Raw genomic sequence first — 17,890 nt, 5'->3', positions numbered from 1 at the left:
AAAAGTAGGTGAGAAAAAATGATAATCTGTTTAAGCATTCAATGGCACTGTGACGATAAAGACAGAACAATGCTCAGGTGGTTTGACAACAGAATGACTGAATTCCCACCAGGAGAAGTTTACACAGTCCCACTGAAAGCCCTTCTGCATAAACAGAGAAACTGAAGCCCTCTAAAGCTGATCTGATGGGACCACAGCCATGGCCCATTGCCCAGGGCAAGCATGTCCACACCGGAGCTCCCTCCCAGGGGCAAAGGCCTTAACTCCCTCCTTATCCTCTTTCTCACTTTCTATTGCTTTTTCTTTTTTTTATTTTGCTTCCACTTTTCTAAGTGTAAGATGCACAAAGGAAAAAGACTGATAAAAAGCTGCAGATGCTGAGCTGAGCTAGTGCATGAAAAGTTGTAGCTTCAAACCCGTATACATTGTGGCCTTGGTCAAAGTTAAAGTATAATAATATCTCTCAAAATAACAATATTTTTGATTAAATAAGTGCAGCCTTTGAGAGCATATGAAAATGTCGAAACCATAAATGTGTACGTAATGCATGTACATTATTAGACTTTCATTTACATAAAAGCGACTGCTTAGCCAAAGTGATTTATATAGCATTTAAGGTGCAGTTAATCAGCTGCCAGCACCTAAGAAATGCTAAGAGTTCACTATTAGAGTCAAGAGAGGAAACTTATTTATAAAGCACCCAGCCTGAAAAACCTGCGGTCCTGCTTACGTAAGAATTTAAGGGAGCAAAAGCCAGTCAGCTGGGTCGTATGTTCTGAAGCGTTCCTAAAACACACGTAGCCTCTATGGGAACCCGTTAGACCTGCGTCATTTCCCCTGTGGCTAACCCGCTGACATGTCTGCAGCAATGTGCTGATTTATCTGACAGGCCCGGAGCGAGATTAGCCGTTGCATTAATACACTCATCTGCTGTTGTGCCAGGTGTGCGTTAGTCAAAGAAGACTTTTTCTCTTACATTTTTAATGATCTGTCTGACAGCAGGGGAATCTGGAGCATACAGGATTTTGCCCATCAGGAAAGGCTTGACTGAACTCCACACAATCCTTGTGACCGGATTGGACTCCAAATCCTTCATGAGGTCATTACAGAACGGAGCTGAAAGAGATACAAAGTTATGAGAAACACGAGAACATTCTCTTCTCTGCTTTTTTCCCCTTCATCAGTGTGAGGGTACAGTACGGTACTCACTGGCCGTGTGATCGTAGTGGTACTTCCCCTCTCCACGAGTGCTGTTGATGCCCAAAAAGGCTTTGTAGTTGTTATCCTCGTACCAATTGAAGGAGGTGACCCTGGAAAAGGCCCCTTCCGTGTAGCCGCAGAACAAGCTGGAGGTGGCGGCCATGAGTTGGCTGAAAGATGGGGAATCGTGGGACTGAAGCAGTGGAGAAACAACTTGCAACATGTCTTGAGAGCTAGGTCTTTTAAACAGCTGTTGAGGAAAAGAAAAGCATCAATGTCTTTAGGTTTTTATAATGTGGCCCCAAAAAATATAGAGATGCTTTAAAAGTCATTAAACAATGTTTTATATCCGTTTTAAATCTAATTTCACAAAAATGTTTAGCACAAAAGTAGATACACTTTCAAATGATGATAATTTAAGGTGAGACACTGCATGTCAATATGGTAAAAAAAAAAAATATTTTGAGAAAACGGCCTTTAGGATCTATTGACACAAGTAGATAAAGTGCTATAAAAACAGTATCCTTTCTTTTTCACTAGTCTGAAAAAATTACGAATTTATTTATGCATATACATTTGCCAAAAATGACCTTGGGATTATGAATACCATTTACAAAAGGCATTTTTACCGTTAAAATGTTTTCTGTATACATGTTAAAACGAACATTCTGTCAATTAAATATCCCTGTGTATGTTTAACTTTAAGAAATTATGCAGTTACTTCCAATTTATAGAACAATAGCAAATAACTAAGCTGTTGTGGTAAAACCTTTATAAAATGGTTGTTGTTATCAAAATCGCAGCAATCAGTTTCAGCAATCAGATCATTTCCATCAGCTGTTTAGAGAAAACTAATGAAGTCAGATTCACAAATGAACCGCTCTCTTGATCTAATTGGACAAACAGGAAATTTCACAATTCCGTTTCATTAGTTCACTCACACACTGAATCATTTGCAGCAGTTCACTGAAATAATAACAGGATATTTTATAACAGATAAGGCGAAAACAAAAAGAGTACTGGAGCAGGAGGATATTGACCTATACAATCTATCTTCTTATATTTGTCAACGACAAAAGAGCTCTTTATTGCATATTTAAGAGCTCTTTATCACATTACAAACAAAGTATAAAAATTTGGGCACACTTCATTTCTCCAATTCTGATGAAAGGCTAAAAATGTCCCTGGTTAGAAGTATAAATTTCAAATCTGTCAAGCAGTCAAAAAGAAAACAAAACTAAAATCCCTCTGGGTGGGAAAAATCCGTTACCCTCTAAACTTAAAAACGAAGCCTTCAAATAAAGGATGAAAAATATGAGCCTCTGGGGTCCATGATATTACAGCAGGTGAAGAGAAAAAGGGAACATAAGATCTGTTGATGCATACAAACTCCTTCAAACAAAAGCCAGCGAGTTAAAAATGTGAATTATTTTTGGAAACAGGAGATTGTAAGTTCCTAGAGTTTTTCATCACGTTGGTCTCAACGCATCTGTCCTACGGCATGGAGAACATGATGGAATTCGGAAAATGAGTAACTGGCGTCGTGGTCCCACTCAGACAAAAGACCAGCCACACCGACAGGAAGTCCCTCACTGTAGAGCTGCAGGCACACTGACACCATTTAACCATCACACATCGACGTCTATATACTGTCTGTATACTGTCTGTATACTGAGGAGTTTCAGCAGGGTACGAAATGCCCTCGCCGGTGAACTAACCGCACGTGAACCTTAGGTTTATTTACAGTGACAATCTGACTGAGGAGCAGCCGGAATTAGGTTTCCACAGACACAGGAATGATATCTCCATATCCGTATGCTTGCGTAAAAAGCCAGGCGGAGGAAACCGTGATTTCCTGATCGCTAAAAATACAGCTAAATTTTAAGAGGGCCTCGTACGTACCGCTTTTAACTTCTCAGACACCGCAGGCAGAAGTCGGGCCCAGAAGTGCAGGTCGAGTCCATTGGAGTAGTTATCAAGAACCAGAGGAAGCTGGGAAAGAGAGGAAAGAAGGAAATGAGACCATCTATATTAGTCAAGGTTGATGGCGTACACTTCAATACAATAAAAATCCTAATGACATTACCAGCAAAACAAATTATCATTGTTTCCTATGTTTTTTTAGTCAACAACAAGTAAATTTTTTGGGGGAAAAATGCTTTTTAATATCATTTAAGAAATGTCCCTCTTTTTTGTTTGATTATTATAAAGGAAAATTTAACATTGAACAAAATATAATGCAATTATCCAGTCGAGGGGTGAGAACCAGAAAAGTGTTTTATTTCACCAACTTTACAGTAGGGCCAAAACTCTCCAAAAAATTACCATACTTATATATATATATATATATATATATATATATATATATATATATATATATATATATATCACTTATGCCCTTCTAGTTCTCACCCCTTAAAATATAATACATAAGGCTGTTATATTTATTTACATAAAGTAAGCTGTAACAGTCTTTGCAATTTTTTTTAATTGTGTAAATTTCAATAAACTATTCCATAAAATGTATATAATAGTTGATGGAATATTTTTATACTATTATTTAATGCGTTCGATTTTACAAAGTTAAGTAACAAAATTACTTCAAATATTGTCTAATAAATAAATAGTAACTGAACAATAAATACAATAATCAAATAATGATGTTAATAAAACATTTGGGTTACACTGATGTATAAAATATATGCATAAAATAAATGTCACATATTAAATCGTATTAGCATTTTAAAGGGTTTGGGAAATGCGTGCTGCTCACATCCTGTCTTCCGAGATGTAACACTTCCAGAAATAATATTTCTTCCAGGGGCTGTCCAGCTACTTTACAATGGATCAGGATGGACCAGGTTCAGGAAATGGCGTGTGAGTACCACAGAAGCAACCCAAATATGAGACATCCTTCCTATCAGACTTTTTTTTCTATAATACTAAAGAACCGACCTGTTCTAGCCATCAGTGTTCGCATATGGAAAACACTGAATCACTATGCTGCTGAAAACACAGTCGCTTTAGATAAAATAGCCAATCAAATTAATCCATACTGATTCATGGATGTGCATATCTGTTCTGAGCTGGAAGGATACATACTCTCTGTATTATTCTATAAAGCTCTCACAGGGTTTAGTTCAGCACAAGTGTGCTGATTGTAATCTCATTACTGAAGTAGGCCAAGTAAGTTCGCTCCACTAACACCAATGGGGTGACTCAGGCTAACGCCCCTCTGTCCTCTCCCCACGCTCATTCTCAAGCTATAAACTACCCCGAACAACCAGGAAGGGTGTGTGGGATTTTATTACTAACTCTACAAAAATTCAAGAGCTTTCATCAAACAGGAAGTACAAAAAGAGCACTTACTGCTGCTATCAATCTTCCTGTTTGCTGTTTCATTTACAGATGACTGAATTTGGAATAATAATCTAATCACCAGTCTTTCTGTTCTCGGTTTTACTTTACTACAGAATAAGCCCAAAATGTTTATATAAGCCCAAAATATCCAAAGATCTCCTAAGTAAAACTAATTGTTTTATTATAAATTAAGCATAAAGCAGCCCTGTCATCAATGCCAACATGTCGTTGGTCAGTCAGCATGGCCAACATTGTTGCTGGTGATCAACCTGCTAGACCATCATAAACCAGGCAAGACCTGCATGGAAATGAATGCAGGTTTAGGGAACCTGTTTTTGCATTGCAATGTACAGCTTTTCCACAGTCTTGTGTAAACGTATGTAAACAAGCACCACTAGATGAACATCTAACATCTCATGTGCGTAAAACATGCCGCTCAAATTTAAAGTTCATCTTTGAAAAATGGCTCTAAACCTAGCAAGACCACTGACTTTAACACAAAAACGCATTCTGTCTGCAGCTCAGTTGATCAAAAAAAAATTCTGCTATAGCTCCAAACCAGTAAGACCTTTTTTTTTCTGTTGAACACACAATTTAATTCATTTTAAAGAATTTGAATTATTCCTCCCAGTTCTGGTTCATATAGTGTTTTTTTCCATTCAGTTGAAGTCAAATGGAACCCTAACTGTTTAGTTACAACATTCAAAATCCTGTATATTTTTTGCGGCCCACAGAAGAAATAAAGTCAAGTTTAAAACGACATGAGTCAGTCAATAGTCAGCCTTTTCAGTGCTGAGCCATAATTCTTGCCTCCACCCAAAACAAGATCTCTTATGACTTCCCTCATAGTTAGCATAGCTATCCATGTCAGCGCTTCCTCTACACCCAAACCCATTTCCAACATCTACAGATATTATTAGTGGTGTACGAGTGGACTAACCAAGCGGAAAAGTTTGAAGAAGTCAAGATTGGCGTAGAATTTGTCCTCAATGATCTGAAGACGCTGCGGGGTGAGAACACACATGGCATTGCGCACGGCATACAGGCCCCAACGGCTCGGGAAAATAAGGAAACGCTCAAGAAGAGTCTGACTGCAGGCAATGTCCTTCAGGTGGAGATCAGGAACTCCATAAGCAAACTAAGAGAAAAACAGCGAAAAACAGAATGAGAAGATTAAGGGGTGAGGGGAGTTAATGCTGTCGTGTTCGTCTGACTCAAACACATTTAGCAGCAGTGAGATGTTTCTGGAATAGAAAAAATATACAGTAAAGAGTGATAAAATATCCGCTTCAGTCTAGAGTGGGTATAAATAAATGAATACCGAATCTAAAATACCAATATGTTGCTGGAATACTTTAGGAGTGTTGATTTAATCACATGACGCTAGCAGCCAAAATGCTAACAAAAAGGGACACCAATGCTATTAGCATCAAAGCTAATTTTATGGTGGCCCTAGAAAAGTGTATGCAATGCTAGTAAGTTTCACTAGCAGGTTTGAAAATGTGCACAGCTTTAAAATCAAAGCAACAAGCGCACAAATGCAGATAACATGATGCAAACCAGCGCTCAGACTTCATCAAACATCATTAAAAGAATCAGGTTCCCCGTGGAATAGCATTTGAACTCAAGGAAGGGACACAAAAGAAATTATTAACATCCCAAGACATTCTTTAGCCATCAGCGTAAATAATATCTGCTGCTGGGTATATGTTTTTCACATTCCATCTGTATGTGTATAATATACAGACACAAATTGCAATTATTACATGTCCTGTTACAAAGCCTCTGAATGGTAGTGCATATACAGTATATGTTTGATATTGTTTCATATTTATATATTTCCCTTGATATGTTTCAAAGCTCAAATGAGTCTCTATGCCTCAGAAATGACATGTGCATCCACAAACATGGATCCAAGCCATAACTCTAAATCAGTGTGCAAAAACCCAACTGGAAAACCTCCAGCTTCATGCATCCAGCTTTCTTTCGTTTCATTAGTAGCTAAGGACTTATCCAACCAGAACATTCCATCTTCCTCTGTACGCCCCTGCTGGCTGACTGGCAGCACCTCTGAGAAAGCCTTCAAAATGCCTTGCATTCCTCTCCCTTACATTTCCATATGAAAGTAACTCGGACCCTGATGTTCTTGTGTTCATACCATAACTTCCTCTGGACCACCTCCTCTACGCTGCCCTCAAGATCAAAGGAGACGCGGTCTCGTGCAAACCTCCATCCATGCTTTGTTCACGCTGAAAAATAAACCCACCAAGAATCTCGGGCTGGGTAACAAGGGGGCCAGGTTTGACCAGAGTCGTTCTGCCTTAGGTTGGGGGTCTGATTACTCGCAGGGGCCTGGGATGACAAATATATACATCACAAAGGGTCCGTACAGAGAGCTGAGAAACCCAAACATGCAGTGTGATGCTGAACAAACGGGCACTTGAGAACCGGCCAAGATTCTCTCAGTCTCAAACAGAGACATTCAAGTCCACCAACAAAGTCTATTTACATGCATAGAAAGCAGATGAATTTTTGTCTCGGCGAAGAAGTCAATCTGCTTATCATTCACGACTTAATTAGGCAATCACAAAAAAGGCTGCTTCGGGTCAGCAACCTCACTGAGATCTCAGAGACTTACTGTAAATAGTGCTAATCAAGGACGCACTGATACAGACAAGATTTTTTTATTTTATAACCAAAACAAAGCAGAATTTAAATTTTGTTTTTGTTTAAACAAATTACTACTACTTTACGTAAATTAATTAAAATGATATATAATTAAAAGTTTTATGAAATTAATTCAAATGAAAATGTATTTCATAAAATTGCTAATTATTCAATTATATAAAATAAAAATAAAATATAAAAATAAAATAAAATCAATATATATTATTTTGGCTAAAGATCAATTAACAGGGTTTTTAAATTAATACTGTTTTTAAAAGATCACTTTTTAGCATTAGATTGAAAATTATTTTTACATTTATTTAAAATGTAACAATTTTTTCATATTTATTTTCCCCTCAGGAACTGTTATTGTTTTTATTGAACATACAGAACCAGAATCTTTGTACCCCAAAATAAATGGTTTAATATATTATTATTATTAATGTAATAGAGCTGGTTAATTAAAAAAAAAAGTTTAAAACTAGCAGCATTGTCCTATGATGGTATAAGATATTTCTACAGAAGTAATATCTTAGGCCTTTTAATATTTTGTTGGACAGTTGGGGCCTTCAAGTCAAAAGGCTGACAACCTCTGTTAAATGCTGACAATGATAATCACAAAATAAGTTGAAATGAACTTGCACATGGAATTTAATATCCGATATGTTAACTTATACCGATCAATAAAATCTAAAAAACTAGGAAAACTTTTTCTGGTTCTAATTATTATAAACCAGTATAGTTCACCTGTTCAGGGCGGATCTGTGAACGGACCAGCTGATCTACCACAGATTCTGTCAGAGGAATATCTCTGAGCAGGTATGAAGTGAGAGTTTCATCGTCCTTCAACAAATCCTCCACTTTGACGCCTCGACCTGCGGATGAAATGGACAAAATGTGAGAACAGGATGCCAGAGCGAAGAATTTCAATCAAATGAAAGAATGCTACACTTAAGGGATGCTCGGCTGGAAGGATTTCAGCGGCATGACAATCATTCAGATGAGATGAACAGACAGACAACGGCTCTGGTATGCCGGGCATCCCTGGCCTGCTGAAATTTGGCCAAGATATCGCTCTTTCTGTGCTTATTTTTTAAAGGAACGGAGAGGAGCGGAGCGAAAGAGGAGTGAGATTCTGGTGAGAATCAGTGCCAGGAACCTAGAGGAGCCAGAGACTCTTTCACACGACACAAAAACAAAGTCATGGGTCTTTTTCTCAAGGGTCACAAAGCTATTAGCACTTTGAACGCAATCCGCTGCACGTAGGACTGAGCTTAAGACAGTTTCTTCTGCCAGGAACCAAACGTTTTCTACTATAATGCTCTGGACAATCCTACTTATGCAGAGGACAATCAATCAGATTCTACTGATTGGCCACAGGTGTTTGTTTTCTAGCGAGGACATTAGTGCCGTCATTTCTGATTTGTGTGCCCCATCAAGAGGTAAACAAATGAAAGTGCTTTCTCTAAAAATAATAGTATGGAAGGAGCATAAGCTTCTTAGCATTCCCCATGAAAGGACCTCTTCTAGGCAGACTGAGCATGTGATGTAATCTCAAAGAGCGGTGTAAACAGTGAAGGAGCGGCTGGGAAACTGAGGTGACGTGGGGTTTGCTGACCCGCGATCACTTCGGGATTGGTCCGGAGGGTGTCCATTAAGTTGCTCATGGCCACGAGTTCCCGCCATAATCGTCCCAACTGCTGAAACTCGGTATCATCGAACAGGAGCTCATGCGCGTCCGACCAAAACCGAGCCAGTCTGAACAGAGAGGGGCGAGTGTGTGTTAGAGGGATGAAGGATTAGTTCATCTACACTGTTTGTACATGCAAATCAACTCACATTGAGTTGTTGTAGTTGGACACCAGGCCTGGAGACTCTCCACGGGTTGGGTGCTGGAAACAGGGGTTGTTGGCATTGCAGAAGATCCCTTGGATCCATGGAAGGATGCCAGTGGAGGGCATGGCTTTGTTTGGGAAGTGACCTGAGGTCGAGAAAACAGGTTATTATTGCCAACAAAGGAGCATATGCATCGCAAAAATCAGCTAACATTACTGGGAGCCGCTGCTCTTTGAATATGGACACAAAAAATATATAAATATATAAAAAATTACTAAAGAGAAGTATGAGATATTATATAAAAATAAAAATTATATAAATATATATTATTTTTAGTATACTAATTGAAACAAATAAATTATTACAAATGTATTTAACTACATTAAATTATATTATATATATATATATATATATATATATATATATATACACACACAGAGAGAGAATGTAATAATAATATAAATAATATATAAATAAATATGAAAGTAACTGTAGTTTTAATATAAAATAAAATTACTCAAAATGTATTTAAAGATGTATATAATAATATATGCATATATGATATTATATAAAAATGTTAAGTATAATAAAATGTTTATTATAAAATATATATTTTACTTATTTTAAATTAAATATAAAATATGGTATGAAAAAGCATTAAAATAAATAATACAAATAATGCAGTTTTTATTTATTTATTATGAAAATTATTAATTATAAATAAATAAAATTTTTACTGACTAATATCTGTTGATTTTAAGTAAATAAAATGATTACAAATGTATTTAATTATAACTATTAAAATCTTTTTAAGCATCCATACATTCATGTTGGCGGTAAAGGGGGTTCGCTCTTCTCAGCCAGACCAGTCCAATGAATAGCACCACAGGCCACATAATCTCCATAAAGAGCCGCGTCTGGGTGAAAATGCAGGAAATCTGTTAGAAATGCTCTAAGATGGCAAAACAGATCCTTTTTGTTAATAGGTACACTGTAAACCCCTTGATTTGTACTCAGCTATAGTCACATGAAGCTGTTAACCTATGTTCACTGTATGACTGGAATTTACTTTTACTCGGTTTTGCATATCTTGAGGAAACAAACTGAACTTTTCACCTTCTGCCTCTTGCGGACAGTCCAGTTTTTCCAGAGGAGCAGTCGCACCTGGCTGTTGGTTCCCATGACCGCTGCTCTTCACCCCCAACAGGGGGGGGGGGTCACATACAGGTGCCCTACCTAGACGAAACAACCACAAAACCTCATATACATATCTCAAACATTCACGCATGCATCTGATATGCAATGAATAGTGCACATAAGACCTCATGCAAGACTTCAAACATACTGTTTCAAAGCAGTTTCACAGAAAATAGTGCCTCACAAACCCCATTTAGCAGCTCAACAGCAATAGAGAAAAATATAAACCTAAAGCCATGTAGGATGAGGTAGTACCAAATCAGTTTCTGGTTTTTATCCCTCAGAAAGGTGCAAAATAAACGCACAGACTAAGAAACGGAGTTAAAGCTGTATCTGGACTGATCATAAGACTAATCATGAGACATAACGAGACAAGTAATGAATTGTGTGGGCTGTCAATACGGTTCAGCGTATCTGAGACAAACACAGCGCTCTTGCATAACAGGCCTGAACGCCGCTTTATGTAACACCCAATCACCATTCATTCGGAAACGGCTAAAAGACACATGTAAAACATAATTAAACAGGAAGAACTCACCTCAGAAGAACGCTCTTTTACGCTTACATCTGCTGAAGCTCATGGCCGTCTTACTCGACCGACTGTAGGATTGCTACAGACACAAAGCAGGGTTCTAATCTGATTGATTTAAGCTGCTTTCACCAGTGAAAGACCCAGTGCTCTGAGCCCAATCTATGCTTCACTGGACCTGTGACCTAACTAGCAGCCAATTGGAGACAAATATGAAGTCTTATAAATGAAACGTAGTGTATTATTAGTGGTGAATATGCTATGTGTTGGACAGGGGCAAGCTGTTACTTTAAGAAAGGCTACAAAAGAAAGAAAGAAAGAAAGAAAGAAAGGCTATTATAAAAAGACATTGTACAGAAAAAAAGACTTCCTTTTTGTGGCAATATGCTTCAATGGTCTCCACACATAGCAATATTAGGTCATTCATTTATGCAAAAACTCTCAAAAGATCTTGTTTAGTAGTAGCATTTTTTTTAAATGTATAAGTAGCTTACATTTAATATTACGAAACATTTGCATAATTACAATTTTATATATATATATATATATATATATATATATATATATATATATATATATATATATATATATATATATATCTGTGTAATATAAGGATGCACTACTATAATGATAAATGAGCACAAACAACAATATTCAATGGCGCTCATTTTATTTAAACATATTTGTTATTCACAATTATGTAATATGCTAATATGTGATGTAGTCATTTAGGAATAGGGCTTCAAAAATAGTGTTACTTAAAATGATGTCAAATCAATACAACTTAAACATGTTTTATATATTAATTAATAACATAATTATATATATAATTAATAGGGCTTCAAAAATTAATTCATAATGATGGTAGCACAATCTGAAGCAGATCAGAATAATTTCAAGAAAAACATGAAATCAAATATGACATCAGCTGTGGTTTTAATAAGTTACAAGTGTGTATTCTCACATGTACCTGTTTTTACAAAGGCAAAACATATTAAAAATGATTTTAAAGATCACTTTCTATCCTCACATCAGATACAAGGGTGCCATTTACAAAAGACACTGATTGAGTCTTAAACTGGACTAAAATGTGGTTTAGACCAGCTAATTTGTGTCGGACAACCATTCAGCGGACTCTGACAGATGAAGGCACTTGCTTTGGCTTGACTTGCTTGTTTTGGGTATATTGACATTTCTGTTGTTGATATGAACCATTAAAAATAATAATAAAAAACTAAAATAACCTTTGGGCAAACTGTTACAATATTATATGAACACTTAATACAGAATGTGGGCCAAAATGAACTCTATTAACAGACTAAAAACAATAATATAAACATTTCCGTATAAAAAAAAAGAAGAAAGAAAGAAACAAGAATAAAAACAAAAATACCTTTGTACATCTGTCTGTTGTTCTTGAATAACAAAATTAACACTGCATGTAGTTCAACAATTCAGTAGCGAAAAAAATGTGGTTTCAAAGTCTAATAAGTGCATTTTATGATTATAATAAAGTGACGATACTCAACTGTAACAGCTTGGTCAATTTGGTTTTGGAGTAAAACATAAAAATACAGAAATACACAGAATATATATTTATATAATTTTTAAACAAACAAAAAATCCATATACAGTGTAAATGAAATTGCACAGTGACAGTGAAGTTCTGGAGTTATAATGCAAAAAATGGGCCTATTTTACCTTGCATTGGTGCACAAGTAATGTGATATAGTAAAAAACATTAAGTGCATACTATGTAAATTCTTGTCCGAGTGGATTGTTTGATTATTACAAACAGCAGATCCGAAATATATTAATATATAGATATATAGCACGTCCTTGGATCTCTTCACAGTTATGGAAACATATTTCCACATATACAAATTGGGGTCGTCGCTAAAACTCACGGGTCCCCCGATACTCATCCCCTCGTCCCAGGATGACGTTCCCCTTCACTGAATCGTACTCAAACAAAATGAGCCTCCCTGTGTTCGAGATCCTGCATACGACGCGATCTTAGTCTCTGGTATACAGGTTTGGTCTCGTTTTGCCCAAGCTCCTCTGGACTGGAGCTGGGAGACTGGGGGAGCAGAAGTGGGTCCGTATTGTGGGCTTCCGGCTCTGGCGACGGTTCTGGATCCAAATCTGGCTCGGGCTCATCAACCGAGACTTCCACCCCAAACCCTTCCTCCTCATCGTCGTCGTCATCCTCCTCTTCTTCCTCAGTGCTGTTCGCGGTTGCTCTAATACTCTTAAGTTCAACCTCTGTTAATGATTTGGTTCGGCTGCCTGGAGGTTTGTAGAACGTTCCAGGAGGAGGCTGCAGAGTTCTGGGAGGCCTGAAGGCCGTGGGAACGGGGCAGTATTCGCTAACGTTTCCTTCTCTGCGCAAAGTCCGCCCAGGCCTCACAGCTATGGTGTAGGGTCTGTTAGAAAGAACGGTGTTGGGGGATCTGGTGTGTTCTGAGAAAGATGAAGATGTGAGAGTAGTAGTATGAACGTTGGCCTCGTTGGGCCTGGTATCAGCAACGGTCACAACGGACTTCGGAGTGATGTCATGATGCTTATACTGCTTGTCCCACGTCCGCCGTAGCGTCTGCGTATCGATGTAAGACTTCCTGTAATGGTTTCCCGCTCTGGACTTGGGCTTCTCCTCTTCAGACACCTCCTCGATGACGGGATCTCGACCGTGGTTGTCGTCCTGCTCTACAGCGTTCTTCACGTTGCATTCGTCCACCTTGGCTAGGTTGAGGAGTCGCTCGGCCGGCATGCTGATCGGTCGAGAGGTCAGCTTGGGCCTCGGAGGTCGTAGTTGAACTCTGGTGACATGGTTACGCCGACTGAGACCGGGCGAGTTCCGCATTTCAGGAACGCTCGCCGATAGGAGCTTGTTGATGTCCACTGTATCGCAAACTGCATGTAAAGAAGAGAAAAGTTACTTTGGTTGTTTGATAATCCCTGTATCGGCTTTTAGCCAAGTAATCCAATACTGACCTGCAGCGAAGTCTTTGTCAGACCTTATCTTCCCCTCCTTCACCTCATCCATCAGATGTGTAGAAGGTATTACAGAGGAGTGTCTTTTATACGACTTAGCTTTTGGCTGTTGCTGTTTGAGACAGTGAAACAAAGGGAAAATCTGAATTACTGTTGCATTCGTACATACAGTTTATATAAGATTCAAGGAATTGTCATTTGGCCTTGATCTTGGAAAAACCGGTTGGTTTTCATTAGCCATGGCGGATTCTTATTGGACCACAACTGGTACTGGTCAAAGGTGGTCCTAACCAGTCCTAACTAGCTTGATGAAGATGGTCTAACCAGCAAAACAAACAACATGCCCTTTTAAAGCTAGTTTTAAGGACTTTCCAGTTGGTTACTACATCAAATGTATTTATTAGTGCTGTCAAACTAATGATGCTGTCAAAATCATGATTAATTGCATCCAAAATAAAGGTTTTCGTTTAAAAAATATATGTGTACTGTGTATATTTATTATGTATGCATAAATACACACACATACAATATATATTTTGAAAATAGTTACATGTATATATTAATATTCTTATATATAAATCTAACATATAAATATAAGAGTTTTCTAAATATATATACATGCTAGATGTATACATGCTATAGACAGCTATAATATTTATTAATTAAAACATTTTCATCTATTATCATCAAAAGCATCACCAAACCCTCTCCTCACCTCCTTAATGTCCACCAGAGACTTTGAATGTCGGTTAAGCTGTTGCTCCTTCTCCTGTGGGGTGAAGCGTGATTTGATGGGAAGTGGAGAGCTCTCTGCTACAGGTGAGGAAGGTGGAAGAGGACTCAGAGGAGTGTCGAAGATCATCTCATAATGGCGGATCAAAAGCTCCACGATCAGGGCCTGATAGGGGTAGTCCACCAGAGAGGACAGGGAGACATCTGCGTCTGCCTGTCGGGGCTTGATCAGTGTGGGACCAAAGATGATGCCTAGATTACTGGCAGTCATCTTGTTCTCATCTGCCCTTTCTGTCACCCTATTAAAAAGCAACATGTGATTAAAATGTGTTTTCTGAAGCTGTTAGCATTGATATTCTTACTAAAACAGAGTATTTATTAAGGGTTTGGTTAGGATAAATGCACAAATAACATGACAGATTTCCATATCCGTGTTTGTGTGTGTGTGTGTGTGTGTGGGAGTCAAACACCTGTGCAAGTGCTGAATAAGGAACTGTAGGGTTTTGTAGTGGGCTGAAGGAAGCTGACGCAGCAGATCTTTAATCTTGAAGAGGACCCGGTTGAGCTCTACGCTGATCTGCGGGCTTTCGGAGGTGGGACTTCCTCTTGACGCCTCTACCTCATCAACAATGATACTCTGACTCTCTTTGGCCAATCCGATGAAGTCGTTATAGTATCGGAAAAGAATCAGGGGCTCTGGGAGCTGAAGGGTATAAAATGATCATTTTTATTATTAAAAAATGCTATATTTTTACTTTATTTTATAAATAAGCAAAAAAAAAAAAAAAAATATATGCATTTAATAAAATAAAATCTGCAAAATAGCAGGGCTAGTAATAAAAAATTAATTAGCACTGTCAAATTGATTAAGATTAATCACATCCTAAATAAAAATATTTAAGAAATATAACATTTACGTGTGTGTATTTATATATACATATAAATTAGTGCTGTCGAAAGATCAATTCCAATTAACACATACAAAAAAATAGTTTTTGTTTACATATGTGTGCTGTCTATATTTATTATGTATATATATATATATATAAATACATAGACATGCAGGTATACATTTCAGAAAAATGTGTTATGTTTATATACTAAACATATTTATTAAATTATATGAATATAAATATAAATGTATATATACACGTTAATATTTTTAAAATATATACTGTTTGTGTATTTATATATACATAATGCATATATACAGTACACACATATGCAAAGAAACTTTTATTTTGAATGCGATTAATCATGAATAATCATTTTACAGCACTAATATAAATATACACATCATGTAAACACAAAATATATGTTGGATGTGATTAATCACGTCCAATAATAAGTTAATAATAATAATAATAATAAGTTAATAATAATAAGTAAATAATAAGAACCGTAAAGATAAGTTTGACAGATACCTGGCGTAGATAGAGTTTGAGGACGTTGCTGATATCGTGAGGGTAGAGATCTGAAAGCTCCACCAGGTCTTTGCCATTCTCAAAAGCCTGACAAAGCTTCTCCACCCGAGATTTGGCACCGTTCACACGGTAAATTCCCTTTTTAAAAAAAACAACAAACCATCTCCTTTCAGTCTTGCTTTTACAATTCATATCCTCCAGGAAACACATAAGACATGAAGAGGAAGTACACACCTTGATGTTCAGAGCCCTGTTTTCGATCTCCGAGGTGCATTTTTTGATGATGAAGGGGATTCCATCAGGGCTGTTCTTGGCTGCCTGAGCAAAGTCGATAGCGAACAGATGCAGTTTTCCCTGTAGCTTTTTATGCCCACACTGGATGGCAAGAGTCTCCAGACACTTCTTATGGCAAGCAAGAGAACACTGAAGCCAACACAGATTAAGGTTAGATTACGTGATGAATTTCACCTTTAAGGCATGAAATGACATTTGTAAAAAAACATTATCTCATAATGTTACACAAATACAAATAATCATGCAATTGTGTGTGCAAGCACTCACTTCCTCGCATTCTGCACCGTGAAATACCACAAGACTATCACATTCCCGACACTTCGATGGTGCACGGAGCTTCCTCAGCTTGTGTGTCTGTGCCGCTTTAGACATCTGTGTGTTGCGGAAGGGTCCAGGAGAGCTGGCTGCCTCTGTTATCATTTCACTCAGACCTAAAACACAATGTTTAAAGTTTTATTTTTGCTCTGTTCATTAAGATATTTCAAAAGGACTACTCTAGCAGGCTGTCGGCGTGCTTGGACAGCATTCTTTGCATTCTGCACAATATGTATGCAATGTCAAGCAGCCAGAGAGCGTGTTTGGAAATGTACTTCAATGCACAAAACTTCACCATTATCTGAAGGAGATGGTGGTTCTCTCTCATCCAGATCATCTGCTGAAGACATGGTGCCTGTGGATGGGGTTCTGGGAAGCCTTCTCTTAAAATCACCTGGAAAATAGCAGAAAGGGGTCCTTTGTTTCAATACTTTATTTTTACAACTATTCCAAAAGGATTATTGTAAAAGACATTCTTTTATAAAATTGTATACAGATCATACATTACCATTCAAGTCGGCATTTACTTGATCAAAAATACAGTAAAACATTTTTTTTTATTTAAAATGCAATTCTTGGTTAAATATTTAAATTATGTTAAATATTTCAACATTTATTATTATTAATATAGAAAACGTATATATACGTGGAACCCGTGATGCAGTATTGTAGGATTCTTTGATTAATAAAAAGCCCAAAAGTTGTCTTTAGCATTGAAATAACATTATAAACGGTTACTTATAAACAATTTAATGCTTCATTGCTGAATAAACGTATTAATTTCTTTGAAAAAGTCTTACTCACTTGCTTTTGAATGGTAATGTATTTGAGAGTAAACTCGATGACTTTCTGGGTAATTATGCACCAGAAAGCGTGACTGGTTGGTTTACCATAACTCTGTTAAACACACTGGTGACACAAGACCTGTCGATCATGTGTGTTTTTTGCCTCAAGCAAACAGAGATTCATAAAGAGTGAGAGTAAGTGTATCTGTACCTGGGCTTGCCGTAGGGGAGTCCATAGAGCGAGATTCACTGCTCCCTCCAGCGCTCTCAGAGTCACTGCACATGCCTCCACCCTGACTGCTGGTCCTCCAGACTCGGAACGGACCCTGGATCCTCAGAGCTATTGAACATGATATAACATTCAGAAACTTTTATCTGAATACACAAGCTCTGCTTTAATGTACACTGATCAGTATGTTTATCCACTCTTGTGTTTTTAAGCCTCAATGCAGCATTACAGTAATAGGCAGATTGCCAAAATAAAGTATTGTTACGAACTGGCCCCTTTCGGTGAATCATAACCATATAATGTGCCAGTTTAGCACAAATTCTGAAAC

At 37.4% G+C, this 17,890-nt stretch overlaps 2 protein-coding genes across 4 annotated transcripts in view; both read right to left on the bottom strand.

Moving 5' to 3' along the window:
• The window catches only part of abca4a (ATP-binding cassette, sub-family A (ABC1), member 4a), a 28,052-nt gene extending 17,118 nt beyond the window's left edge, over nucleotides 1-10,934 (bottom strand). Inside the window, exons 1-10 of the mRNA XM_043227143.1 lie at nucleotides 10,799-10,934; nucleotides 10,180-10,299; nucleotides 9,887-9,980; nucleotides 9,067-9,208; nucleotides 8,846-8,985; nucleotides 7,975-8,102; nucleotides 5,501-5,698; nucleotides 3,103-3,192; nucleotides 1,210-1,450; nucleotides 977-1,116 (exon numbers count right to left, since the gene is read on the bottom strand). Of these exons, the coding sequence (XP_043083078.1) occupies nucleotides 977-1,116; nucleotides 1,210-1,450; nucleotides 3,103-3,192; nucleotides 5,501-5,698; nucleotides 7,975-8,102; nucleotides 8,846-8,985; nucleotides 9,067-9,208; nucleotides 9,887-9,980; nucleotides 10,180-10,245 (1,239 nt within the window). The 5' untranslated portion in view covers nucleotides 10,246-10,299; nucleotides 10,799-10,934. The remainder of the gene's footprint in view (nucleotides 1-976; nucleotides 1,117-1,209; nucleotides 1,451-3,102; nucleotides 3,193-5,500; nucleotides 5,699-7,974; nucleotides 8,103-8,845; nucleotides 8,986-9,066; nucleotides 9,209-9,886; nucleotides 9,981-10,179; nucleotides 10,300-10,798) is intronic.
• A 774-nt stretch (nucleotides 10,935-11,708) lies between these two features.
• arhgap29a (Rho GTPase activating protein 29a) overlaps nucleotides 11,709-17,890 on the bottom strand; it is a 37,279-nt gene continuing 31,097 nt past the window's right edge. For all 3 annotated transcript variants that reach the window (XM_043226428.1, XM_043226430.1, XM_043226429.1), the window contains 9 exons: nucleotides 17,545-17,673; nucleotides 16,844-16,942; nucleotides 16,501-16,664; nucleotides 16,174-16,362; nucleotides 15,940-16,077; nucleotides 14,986-15,218; nucleotides 14,499-14,814; nucleotides 13,784-13,895; nucleotides 11,709-13,702 (listed from right to left, as the gene is read on the bottom strand). In XM_043226428.1, the coding sequence (XP_043082363.1) occupies nucleotides 12,756-13,702; nucleotides 13,784-13,895; nucleotides 14,499-14,814; nucleotides 14,986-15,218; nucleotides 15,940-16,077; nucleotides 16,174-16,362; nucleotides 16,501-16,664; nucleotides 16,844-16,942; nucleotides 17,545-17,673 (2,327 nt within the window). In that variant the 3' untranslated portion in view covers nucleotides 11,709-12,755. The remainder of the gene's footprint in view (nucleotides 13,703-13,783; nucleotides 13,896-14,498; nucleotides 14,815-14,985; nucleotides 15,219-15,939; nucleotides 16,078-16,173; nucleotides 16,363-16,500; nucleotides 16,665-16,843; nucleotides 16,943-17,544; nucleotides 17,674-17,890) is intronic.

This window comes from Puntigrus tetrazona, chromosome 24, assembly GCF_018831695.1.
Source record: "Puntigrus tetrazona isolate hp1 chromosome 24, ASM1883169v1, whole genome shotgun sequence".
NCBI classification, from domain to species: domain Eukaryota; kingdom Metazoa; phylum Chordata; class Actinopteri; order Cypriniformes; family Cyprinidae; genus Puntigrus; species Puntigrus tetrazona.
This window is presented reverse-complemented; position numbering and strand designations above follow the sequence as displayed.